Genomic DNA, 13093 nt, shown 5'->3' with positions numbered 1-13093 from the left:
CATTCTCTCATCCCATGCCACCTTTTCATCAGCATCATGACTGTAGTCACTCGATCTGCTCATGTGCTTTTTCTAACAGGACTCGCTTCCCATTAGAACTACTTTATCATCAGGGGAGATCCAGAATGTACCTTAGCAGGCATCAGTAAGGAGTACTGAATAAATAAATCAGTAACTTCACAGAGGTAGTTGTGTCAGAGCAAATAACAACTGAAAAAGAAGCTGGGTTTTTTTTTTTTTTCAGCTGGATTCATGGAGATTTCAAAACTGTTAACAATCAAGGATGTCAGCGAAAGAAGACATTTTCAGGAAGGAGGAACACAGCCCTAGTGGGTGAAACACTGAGGAATGGGTAGACGTAGTAAGGGCTGGGAGCACGGTCAGGCTGCAGAGCTCTGGATGAGAGAAAAGGAGTGTGTCTGTGATCGCTGAAGCCCTGACACCCAGAGAATGGATGTGACAGAAGGAGAGGTCCTCTGACACAGCTCAGAAGAGACAGCAAAGGGGCCAGATGGGAGCATTCAAGCTGGCAGAATTAAATGAAGAGCTGATTGCTGGGGAGGGGATTCTAAGGAGGAGAGAATTCCTGAGGACTGATTACCAGCACTAAATGCTGTGATCCAGAAGATGCATGAGAAAGGGTGGGCTGTGAGTGTAAGCATTTTGACCTACCTCTAAGAGCCGACTTCCTGGAGATCAGGAAGACAGAGAGACATTCAGCAATGCTGTTTCGAATGTCAGTTGAATCTCCTGTGAGTCATAAGGCATTTCAGTGTCTGCTGGGAACTTATTTATAAATATCAGCTGTGTAACTGCGATGCAAAACTTAACAAGATTATGGAAAACGTTATAGAATGCTGCATATTGAAAAGCTGGGTTCCAGATGCTGCCATACATACAGCTCAGAAACGGGCAAACGCATTGTTACACTACATATGTACATGTCAAAATATATCACATACAAATATGCAAAATAAAAAATAAAGAAGTCTTATAAGATTCACCTGAATCCACACTGATTCTCTAGAATATGCCAAAAGCTACTTAATTTTAAGAACCCCTGCCCGTGTCCAGATTCCTGGGACTTCTTGAGAGCTGTGCTCTGAGAGCTGTCAACAAGTTGACATTCTCTACATTCACACTCTCTTCTAAATTGAGAATCGCTAAGATAAGAAGGAAAAGCTTAGGCCAGCAATATTTTTACTCTGTCTTCTGCTGACATATGAGTGGTGTTAGACTTTTTGTTGAAAGATTACACAATAGAATACACCATTAAAAACACTTGGGCACAGCCTACCATCAAGAGGGAGCTATGGTTTGTAACCTTCGATTTTTGATTTCTACTTTTCAAAACATCTTTACAGGGCTTGTTGTTGTTCTTGCTGCTGCTGCTGCTGCTGTTGCTGTTGTTGTTATATTTTAAAGGTATAGTGGCTGATAACTCCAGACCCAAATGACTTACATTCAAGTCCTGCCTCTGGCTGTTAAGAATTACATGATTCGAATGAGTTCCCTGACTTGTCTCTGCCTCTCTCCCCCATAAAGTGGGGAAGCTTTTCTTTTCTAATGCCCACCATTCTAGCAGAGTTGCCAGGCCAGGGAGATGATTCAATGAGTAACAGTCCTTGCTGGGCAAGTCTGACACTCAGAGTTGAGGTCCTTAGAGCCCATGTAAGGTCCAGAGAGGATGGGATGCGAGATAAGAGAATCTTCTAGAAACTTGCAGGCAACTGATCTCCAGTGTAAAAAGTATAGCAGCAAACTAGAGATCCTGCTTCAAGTAGGGAGGAAGGAAAGGACCAAACCCCTAAGGCAAGTGCGTGCCCTCACACTTGAGCGCGCGCGCACGCGCACACACACACACACACACACACACACACACACACACAAATGAACACTTTTTTAAAAACAAAGTTGATCCCATCTTCTTCCCATCTTTCTAAACATCACATGTACAGATTCTCCCTTTTGTGCCATTTTGTTATTTGCAAAGTTTTATATCTCATTTGTTATTTATTATCTATTGCTCCCATGGTATCCTGTGGCTTTACCATTTTTCTTTATTTAAAATTACTCTAAATGATTTCATCTGCTCATGTAATCTAGGAGCTACCTGGGCTTCTAGAACCAAGAAAGGAGGGACCCAGTTTCAGAGTAGCATTGTACCATGCCCTCACATAAAGTCAAATATGGCCTAGATCTGTGCTCGGAGAAAAAGGGATGATAAACTAATTAAGGCATTTTATTGTCTGTATCAGAGTTATTATCCTAAAAAGTCATTAACTATATAACGATAACCAAATGGCTGGATGGGCTGTTAGCAGTAATATGTCCCTTGCGGATCCATACTGCACTGTGTGTGTGCTGTGCACAGACAGTGATAAAAGTGGTTCTGAGGCTAAGCTAATATAAATGTGTCACTGATGAAGATTCTGTGGAGAGCAGTCTTCTTCTTTGTCTGTTTCCTGAAAGGCTTAACGTTGATTTTAAGCTCAATGTCTTTAAGGAAGAGTAAGAGAAATGGTCTTGCTAGCCTTTTGGTTAAAATAACTGGTCAAATAGTATTAAATAGCAGAAAATGACCAGCAATGATGGAATGACTGTCCCAGCTTCATGGCTGAAAACAAGAATAAGTTCTCCCCATCAAACACAAAGGGATCTTGGGGTGTGGCAGTTCTGTTTTACAACGTGTCCAAACTCAACCTTGATTTAAAGTGTTTGCAGCACACCATCCACTCTTTTTCTGTTACTTAGGAAAAAAAATTTTTTTTCGGAACTGAGGGCCGAACCCAGGGCCTTGCACTTGCTAGGCAAGTATTCTACCACTGAGCTAAATCCCCAACCCCGGAAAAAATATTTTTTAAATAACATACTCTATCCTGACACTGCAATAAATGTTATTTGAACTTGGACCTGTCTGCACTGGTAAGATACTGCAAGGTTCTGTGGTATGTACTTATAAACTATACTTTCCCTTAAAGTGCTCTCTCTCTCTCTCTCTCTCTCTCTCTCTCTCTCTCTCTCTCTCTCTCTGTGTGTGTGTGTGTGTGTGTGTGTGTGTGTCTCTGTCTCTCTTTCTGTCTCTCTCTCTCTCTGTCTCCTTGAGGAGATAGATGGTGAGTTGGCATTAACTTGAGAAAATAGGACATTTCAGGTTTTTCTAAGTATCTTACAGTAAATCAATCCCCAAAGACTTCCGTAGGAAACACATTGACCCTTTTTTAAAATATATATATATATGCAATAGACTGAACATATCTCCTATTGAAAATAGATCCTGCTCTCATACAATATATCCGAACCACAGTTTCCCCTCCCTTCACTCTTCCCAACCGCACAGCTCTTTTGTCATCCAGAGATAAGAAAAATGTATCAAGATCAAGTGCAGCCTGCTGTCTGTTGAAGAACAAGAAGCTTAGTTGTTCCCTCTGATGGCCTGGACAGGCTCTGCACATGCTCACTTGTTCAGACTAAAGACACTAAAAGAAAAATTACATGTGTGTGGCATCTTGCCTCTCATCGTCTTGAAGTTTTCTTTCGAAGTAACTAATTATGTGCTGCTTCCCAAATGGGAGTGCAGATTTTGTTCAGGCAGTTTCTGAATTTCTAACTCTACCTTTATTTTTAATCTTTGGGAGTAGAAGCCATTGTCTTTGTCTTTTACAAAATCCAATGATAAATCATTGCAAGATAAGCTGGTCACTAACGTAATGCAGCTCTCCAAACCACGGGCAATTCAGGGTGGCCTTTGTCATCAGTGTTCTCCCAGCAGTGGGCCTGGAGCACGAGCTGAAGGCTAAGCTGGACCAGAAACACTTGTTAGGATGCAGAGATGCCATCCACTAAAGCTTGGACTGGTTTTTAAATTTACAACCAACATTTATGTCTGAGCTAAAATTGACTAATCAGACACAATTCATGAGCTAGATTTAACTGTAGTAGGAAATGACGGGTGAGCCTTCACTTTCCTACGTGTCTTCTGAACCGCTCAAAGTTCTAGTCTGAATACGTCCAGCCTTAGTCTTTGTAGCCCAATAGAGACGTAAGTTCAAGCTTGAGGAAGCAATGTGTTGTTGCATCTTTATATGTCTACTGTTATATATACCTTACCCTTTCATGTCCCGGTACCAAAAAGGTCTAATGAGCATGCAGATGTTCAAAGGAAATATTACAGTTTACCAACAACCTGATACACGCATGTACAACACTGCTTTGGGCATTTGAATTGGGTCTGCAGCATCGGAGTACAGTGCTGTACCTCGTGTTGATTCTGAAGGACACAAGTACCTGAGCCCCAGCACACAGTTAAGCATGCACCATAGCACAGAAAACCGTGAGGGCAAGAATGTCCCAGGGAGCTCTTTTCTCTTTAGTCACTGACTTGACATGTGACACGCCAGCACCACAGAAACTTAATTGGTGTCTAAAACCATGCTGGGGTTTCCAGATGAAACTTCTCACAGAAAAATAACTATTATCTAGCTTTCTGTCTAGTGGTTACCCTCAGGAGACACTGACTGTATGCTTCCTTACAGACCATGGAAACATGTTAACATTGTAAGAGGTCCAAAGAGAACTATGATAATAGCTCGTTCTCATGTAAGTTAACCAGATATGATTGCAGAGTAAGTAATTCTTCTTTGTTGTTTAAACATGATTCTCTTATCTCGGTGGCGAGCAGCAAGAGCTAAGTGGGCGTTTGCAGTCCTCCTAGAGCAGTGTTGTCTGACCTAGATTTCAGATCTCTGTAGTATTTCCTGAGGAAGACCAATGCCTCCTCTCTGTGCATCTACCACTAATAATAAAGCTATGAGTCAGCTGCCTAGGAGAACTGTCTGTGTAAGGGTTTTAAGCAGTCCTTTTATTAATGAGAAGCCAGTGCACGGTTCTGTTGTCCTGCAGATGAGTTAATCAGCTGAATATGGCCAAGAATATTTCTAGAGACACTTCTTCTTCGTGGGGAAATATTTAAATACCAGTCCTCCTTTCTTAAAATAATAACAATATGTTTTTATCTTTATTACATAAAGAAGTTCTTTAAAATAGGTATAGAACACTAACCATGCACCAAACAGTTTTGATGGCCTACTAGGTAGCAAGCATTCCCAGGTTCATGGTGCATAAGAATGGGTTTTCCATCCCTGCCCTTGTAGAACTTCCAGGGAGAGTTGGGGAGAACAAAGAGCCAACCAGTGAATGCCATCTGAACCTGAAAAACCTCTACGGCCATTGTGAACTCAGCGCTGTGATAGAAGCAGGGAGAGTGAGCTAAGCTGGCCTGCAGAGTAACATGTGAGACTTGGAAGACGAGGGAGACAAATCTCTGGCATGTTATGGACAGGAAGCCTTCAGGCTGAGGCAAGGAGGAGGCTCACAGTGAGGAGATGGAGAAGAGGACCAGTTCTGAGGTGTGAATTAAAATTTAATCTGGAAAAAAATCAGCACAGGTTGCCTTAAGAGCGATAGGCAGAGATGTTTCTGGGAGTCGCTGTTAGCAGTCTGGATTAAGAAGCGGTGGGTCTGGAGAAATACGCTGGAGGATCTTGGGCATGCGTGCGGGTTTTATGGAAGTGTGGGTTCTCACAGAATGGAAGAAGAGTGAGGGAAGGCGTCCAGACACAAATGCTGGGAGCACGCAGAGGTCTGGGTGAAAGATGGTGCTAGACCAAGGAGTCCTCAGAAAGAGAAAGAAAACATTGTGGTCTTTGGAAACCAAGAAAAATATAATACTTTTAACTGCATTTGTCTTTCAGTCATCCTGATAATGTTAATGTTTTTTCCCTTAATAAATACTGAAGACTCCATGGTCATTAATGTTTCTCTCTCTCCTCCAACTCCTCTCTCTCTCTCTCTCTCTCTCTCTCTCTCTCTCTCTCTCTCTCTCTCTCTCTCTCATTCTCTCTCTCTTCACTTTCTAAAAAAAAAAAAAAGAGGCTATTTCAACCGTTCTCTCTGTTTAACTCACTTGACCATCTACCCAGCCCACCCATCCTCTGTATATAACAAATGGACTTGGGCTTCTAATGCATCTAATAGGTGTCTCACGAGTTACCATGAACTTTACACAGTTCCCAGTTAAGGAATTAGTTATACTTGCTATAAATTACATAATTATTAAGTTGGTGAAATAAAAGTTTGGAAAAACCGAAAACTTGAGGCAGTTCTAATATTGAGTTAAAGTGCCGCTGATAAGTCCTGAGGGAGTTGTCTGGAAGGATGCAGTGGAATTGAAGACACCTAGGTTCTGCTTTGGGATTGGGCCATAGCTGTAGTTCTCAGTCCACTATGGAGCAACCAACACTAGGAATTAACAGTTGCTTCATCTTGATTTCCATAAGAATAACACAGAACCCCAACAGAGGTCCCACACAAAGGTCTAATTAACAAGAAAATTGTTTCGGCCTAATGATCAACAAATATATCTGTACACTATAATTTGAAATAAAATATGTAAAGCAAAGGTCTGCCCCTCATTGAATAAGTTGAATTTTACAAGGTTAGTTCTCCTTTTATGTTTGATATTCACACCTCAAATGAAAACAGCAAGTCTTTGAATATTTCCAGTTTTCTAGATGTATACATATTATATTTCTGAAGCTGGCCTTTTCTTTATTTCGCTCAAGTTCTAACTTTTTAAATACGTATGACTTGTCATCAGATAAAATTAGGAGTATAAGTCTCAGTGCTATCAGTGAGGCATAATCACACTGAAGATATTAAAAGCATACTTTTTTCCAAGTAGAATTAAGGGGTTCTTTGCCCCAACTCCCTGAAACACTCATTAGAATTAATTTTCAGCCATTCCTAGGATTGAGAAAGAGTGATATTTAATACCACTTCGTATTAAAAACACTTCGAACTGTACCAGTTCATGCTTTCTATAAGTTTAGTCACTACAACTTGATTATTTTTACTTGGATTTTCATATCTAATATAACATCAGTGAAGAAGGTAGGATGTCAAGTCATCCCACATCAGTCACCAGAGATGGATAGGTTCTGAAATGAAGGACAGTAGGAGGTGATCTAATGATCTAATGTGGAAGAGACATTTAAAGTCTCCATGGCTTTTGAATCATATTCTTAAAATAGACTTGATTGGTTGACTTAGTGATTAAGTTCTATGTAGCCTTATAGCCTTCTTTTATAAACGTTGCTTAGGAGACCACATCCTGCCAGAGACACAAACAAACAAGGATTGGAGACATGATTATCATATGTAGATATCTAGCTACATCTTGTCTATCCTCAGACAGAACCAGTATGATGATAAATTTTATCTCAGCTGTGCAAAAGATTCTTATGTAGTTAGACCTGTTCATAATATGAACTTCTGGGTTTCTATCATTATTTGTTTTATGATTTTTTTAATTGGATATTTTCTTTATTTACATTTCAAATGTTATCCTCTTTCCTGATTTTCCCTCCAAAAATCCCCCATCTCCTTCCCCCACCCCCTGCCTCCATGAGGGTGCTCCCCCGCCCACCCACTCCTGCCCACCTCCCCGCCTACCTCCCTGCCTTGGCATTCCCCTACACTGGGCATCTAGCCTTCACAGGACCAAGGGCTTCCCCTCCCATTGATGCCTGACAAAGCCCATCCTTTGCTATATGCAGCTGGATCCATGGGTTGCTCCATGTGTACTCTTTGGTTGGTGGTTTAGTCCCTGGGAGCCCTTTTGGAGGGAAGGGGGTCTGGTTGGTTGATATCTTTGTTCTTCCTATGGAGTTGCAAATCCCCTCAGTTACCTCAGCCCTTTCTCCAACTCCTCCATTGGGGACCTCGTTCTCAGTGCAATGGTTGACTGCAAGCATCCGCCTTTGTATTTGTCAGGCTCTGGCAGAGCCTCTCAAGAGATAGCTATATCAGGCTCCTCTTGGCGTTCCCAACAGTGACTGGGTTTGGTGACTGCATGTGGGATGGATCCCCATGTGTGGCAGTCTCTGGATAGCCTTCCTTCAGTCTCTGCTCCACACTTTGTCTCCGTATTTCATCCTGTAAGTATTTTGTTCCCCTTTCCAAGAAGTACTGAAGCATCCACATTGGTCTTACTTCTTCTTGAGCTTCATGTGGTCTGTAATTGTATCTTGGGTATTCTGAGCTTTTGGGCTAATATCCAGTTATCAGTGAGTGCATACCATTGTGTTCTTTTGTGACTGTGTTACCTCACTCAGGATGATATTTTCTAGTTCCATCCATTTGGCTAAGAATTTCATGAAGTCATTGTTTTTAGTAGCTGAGTAGTACTCCATTGTGTAGATGTACCACATTTTCTGTATCCATTCCTCTGTTGGAGGACATCTGGGTTCTCTCCAGCTTCTGACTATTATAAATGAGGCTGCTATGAACATAGTGGAGCATGTGTCTTGTTACATGTTGGAGCATCCTATGGGTACATGCCCAGTAGTAGTATAGCTGGGACCCCAGGTAGTACTATGTCCAATTTTCTGAGGAACCTCCAGACTGATTTCCAGAATGGTTGTACCAGTCTGCAATCCCACCAACAATGGAGGAGTGTTCCTCTTTCTCCACATCCTCGCCAGCATCTGCTGTCACCTGAGTTTTTGATCTTAGCCATTCTCACTGGTATGAGGTGAAATCTCAGGGTTGTTTTGATTTGCATTTCCTTGATGAAGGATGTTGAACATTTCTTTAGGTGCTTCTCAGCCATTCCATATTCCTCAGCTGAGAATTCTTCGTTTAGCTCTGTACTCCATTTTTTAATGCGGTTATTTGGCTCTCTGAAGTCTAACTTCCTGAGTTCTTTGTATATTTTGGATATTAGCCCTCTCTTGGATGTAGGACTGGTAAAGATCTTTTCCCAATCTGTTGGTTGCCGTTTTGTCCTGATGACAGTGTCCTTTGCCTTACAGAAGCTTTGCAGTTTTATGAGGTCCCTTTGTCAATTCTTGATCTTAGAGCATAAGCCATTGATGTTCTGTTCAGGAAATTTTTCCCAGTGCCCACGTGTTCAAGACTCTTCCCCACTTTCTCTTTTATTAATTTCAGTGTATCTGGTTTATGTGGAGGTCCTTGATCCACTTGGACTTAAGCTTTGTACAGGGCGATAAAAATGGATCAATTTAAATTCTTCTGCATGCTAACCGACAGTTAAAACAGCTCCATTTGTTGAAAATGCTGTCTTCTTTCCACTGGATGGTTTTAGCTCCTTTGTCAAAGATCAAGGGATCATGAGTGTGTTGGTTCATTTCTGGGTCTTCAATTCTATTCCACTGATCTATCTGCCTGTTACTGTACCAATACCATACAATTTTATCACTATTTCTCTGTGATACTGCTTGAGGTCAAGGATGGTGATTCCCCCAGAAGTTCTTTTATTGTTGAGAATTTTATTGTTGCTATTCTGGGTTTTTTGTTATTCCAAATGATTTTGCAAATTGCTCTTTCTAACTCTATGAAGAATTGAGCTAGAATTTGGTGAGGATTACACTGAATCTGTAGATTGCTTTCAGCAAGATGTCCATTTTTACTTATTAATCCTGCCAATCCATGAGCATGGAAGATCTTTCCATCTTCTGAGATCTTTGATTTCTTTCTTCAGAGACTTAAGTTTTTATCATACAGATCTTTCACTTGCTTGGTTAGTCACAAACAAGGTATTTTATATTATTTGTGGCTATTGAGAAGGGTGTTGTTACCTTAATTTCTTTCTCAGCCTGTTTATCCTTTGAGTAGAGCAAGGCTACTGATTTGTTTGAGTTAATGTTCTGTCCAGCCACTCTGCTATCACTATTTTCAAAAGGCTAGAAAAGTCAAGAAAAGCAGTATACACCGGATCAAAAAGAAACTTCTGGAACCCTCTCTGTGTGGCTGCCACAGAGCACCATCATTTTGTGAAGTAAGCAGACTCAGGGGTGTGCACTAGATGTTCAAGTGCAGTCCTGTTGGACTACCCAACTCTGTGCTCTGGAGCAGGACTACATCCCCTCTAGGAAGGAGTAGAGCTGAGGACATGGCTCAGTTGGTAAAGTACTCAGAAGACCTGAGTTTGGTCTTCAGAAGCTGTCTAAGTTAGCATTTTCATTGCTGTGATGAAACATGATGACCAAAAGCAAGATGGGGAGGAAAGGGTTTATTTGTTGTTCACTTCCACATCATAGTTATCACTGAAGGCAGTCAGGACAGGAACTCAAATAGGGAAGGAACCTGGAGGCAGGAACTGTTGCAGAGGCCAAGGAGAGGTGCTGCTTACTGGTTTGCTTTTTATAGTTTTACTCAGCCTACTTTCTTATAGACTCCAGGACCACCAGCTCAGGAATGGCCCCACCCATGATAGTGTGGGCTCTTCCCCCATCAATCACTATTTAAGAAAATGTCCTATAGGTTTGCCTACAGACGGATCTTATAAAAGCATTTTCTTAATTGAAATTCCCATCTCTCTGATGACTCTAGCTTAGGTCAAGTTGAAATAAAACTAGCCAGGGCAGAAGCCACATTTAAACATTTTGGACACACCCTATAATCTCAATGTTGGGGAAGTAGAAATAGGTAGATCTCTGGGGCTCATTAGTCTACAAGCATCACCTCTCTGGGTTGATTTCTGGTCTTCGCATGTATACATACACACATGAACTTGCACACATGTGTATAGTCATCTTCATACAAACAAACACACAGGAGTCCCTTTTTAAATTTGTCACAGAAAAACCAATACAACAGTCTAATTAACAGAAGGAAATGAGTTCATTATTCTATCTGAAGGATAACAGAAGGAAATGAGTTCATTATTCTATCTGAAGGACAGCCTCGTGGAGCCTCTGTGTCTCAGGATGACTTAGAACCATCAAGGAGCTGACAGTCTAGACAAATGGGGAATACAATGATAGGGAAAATAATCATAATGCAAAGTTTAATCGTCTAAATATGTTGTCCATGGTACAAAGTAAAAAGTAGCTCAGAGGAATAATGAGAGCAACTATTTTTAAATGAGGAAATGTGTATATAGAATGTTTAAGGTTTGAGCTCTGAGCAGTTTTGAATGACAGCTTAGAACCAAAGTCACGTGGTAACCTAAATACCTCCTCTATAGTTATGTAGCTTTTGACACTCGGGTTACCCACCAACAAACAGCTTTTGTTTTTCTTCAGTTCTTAGTTGAGATAATCAGGTGAATTCCAGGCATACTTTAAGACTTCCCCAGGACTGTATATGACAATGTAAAGTTAAAGAAAGTGTTAACCTGTCTTGGCCTTGACTGTCTTGGAATGGTTAGCCGTAGCTGGTGTTCGCTACTTTGTGGTTTCTGTCTTCTACCCTTCCCCATCCTTTTCCTACCCTTTCAACCCCTTAACACTAGATAGGAGAGAAAAAAGGATTGAGGGGAAAGGGGCAACATTACTACTTCTGATGATTAGGGGCATAGTGTTCCTTGGGGGATGTTTGATACCCATCAGGGTATCGAATTTCTTCTTCCTTCTTCTTTAAGCATGATTTCCTAACAAACCACAACTGACAGCAACCAATCAACCGCCCTGCCTCTTGAGGCCGTCAGATTTATATACCCTCTAAAAAGTCACCAGAATTCCAAACATCACACAGTCCCAGAAACTGTCTGCCATTGGCAAAATCACACCCCTGCTAGAGCAAGAAGCAAATCATGGTCAGCTGCTATGGACAATCTGAAGCAGCCCCATATCCCACACCTTGGATTAAAATGAAAACATTATAATATTTATTTCTGTGTTTTTTAAAGAAATCAAAATGCCACAACTGTCACTACATTTGGATGTCTACATCTTCCAAAGCAAACCACTGTGTAGCAGTAAACGTGGCCATTCGCAATTGCTTCTGCTATACTGAAGAACCAACAGCTGTCTCTGGTCTGATGAAAAGGGACTCACATTTCTTCTTTTGTTATGGGCCTTGGACATGACTTAGTGCTGTCATGTAAGAGGAGGAAAAAGAGGGTGTTGGGATGTTGGAATAGAATATTCCTACTTAATATATTATGTAACTTAGTATAATATGACCACAGCAAGACAGCAAGGTACGTGGTGGAAGATAGAACAGGGTAAATGGGAAATCTGCCTTGAGATTCTAGTAGGTAATACTTTTCTACTACTGCGTACAGTGCACCTTTATGTCTGTTGATACCTTTCATTTGATAGCAATGTGTTGTGAGTGGTTATAAATACATTTCGTAACCTCGCAGGATTATGTTCAGTTGGCCTAAGGGTACTACAGGAAAGTGAAGGGAGGTCCCCATTGAAAGAGCTGATCTAAGGAAGCTATGCTATCTCCCAGGATATGAAAGAATGGTCTCCAGGATCTGAATAACAGACATTTGCAATTGTGGTAAGAATGTCCTGAATGATGACGTTTCTGACAGTTTGACAGGTGAGGGGCAGGAACTGCTCGGTGTGGATGGGAGTTATCACGCTGGACATGTCAGGGGAATTTGACCAGTATTTCCAAGATAGCAGGGCTGAGAGTCCAGAGCGGATCGGGAGAGTTGAGGAGCCTGAGCTGACCATCCTCAAACCCACTTGAGCTTCCCAACTTTACCCTCCGCAAGGTTAGCCGGCGAGACTCCCAATGACTTACTCTTTCTCTTCCCCTTTCCCTGTAATCATGACCACAGCTATAGAGTTTACAGCCAATTTAGGTCAGAGCCGTGACAGTTTAGGTCTCCCTCTATCGTCTAACTTTTCAGGCCTCTGTTTACCTCCTGGTTTTTCCCATCTTATCACTTTCTCCTCTCATCTACTAACCACAGAACGGAACAGAAGCCTTTGGTTGAATATTTCTGATTTATTGAAGTGTCTTAGAATTCTTTGGCTATTCTAAATTATAAATGAATTTAACCTTGTATTCCTCTAAAGAAAAACAAAATGAGGCATGAAGGTTTTGTTGTTGTTTGTATGTGGCTTTTCACGTAGTCTTCTTAGTGGCAGGTCCTTCCTGCTGACAAATGGAATGTTTCCATCTCTGACCTGGACACTGTTTGCACTAATGTGCGAGCACTCCAACGGCCAGACTCTAAGGAGCCGTCAAATCCCCTTCTACCTGCTTACTCCCAGGCAGTCTGTTAGCCGGAGACTGCTCCTGTCTGATGTGAACTACCTACCCTGTC

At 41.5% G+C, this 13093-nt stretch overlaps 1 protein-coding gene across 13 annotated transcripts in view; it reads left to right on the top strand.

Moving 5' to 3' along the window:
* Stxbp4 (syntaxin binding protein 4) overlaps positions 1 to 13093 on the top strand; it is a 156880-nt gene that overhangs the window by 112724 nt on the left and 31063 nt on the right. For 2 of the 13 annotated variants that reach the window (XM_063269104.1, XM_006247131.5), the window contains exon 17: positions 245 to 1001. The exons of the other annotated variants lie outside the window; for them this stretch is intronic. In XM_063269104.1, coding sequence (XP_063125174.1) covers positions 245 to 330 — 86 coding nt within the window. In that variant the 3' untranslated portion in view covers positions 331 to 1001. Of the gene's footprint in view, positions 1 to 244; positions 1002 to 13093 lie in introns of those variants that run through there. 13 annotated transcript variants of the gene reach the window in all.

Source organism: Rattus norvegicus, chromosome 10 (genome assembly GCF_036323735.1).
Source record: "Rattus norvegicus strain BN/NHsdMcwi chromosome 10, GRCr8, whole genome shotgun sequence".
Lineage (NCBI taxonomy): Eukaryota > Metazoa > Chordata > Mammalia > Rodentia > Muridae > Rattus > Rattus norvegicus.
This window is presented reverse-complemented; position numbering and strand designations above follow the sequence as displayed.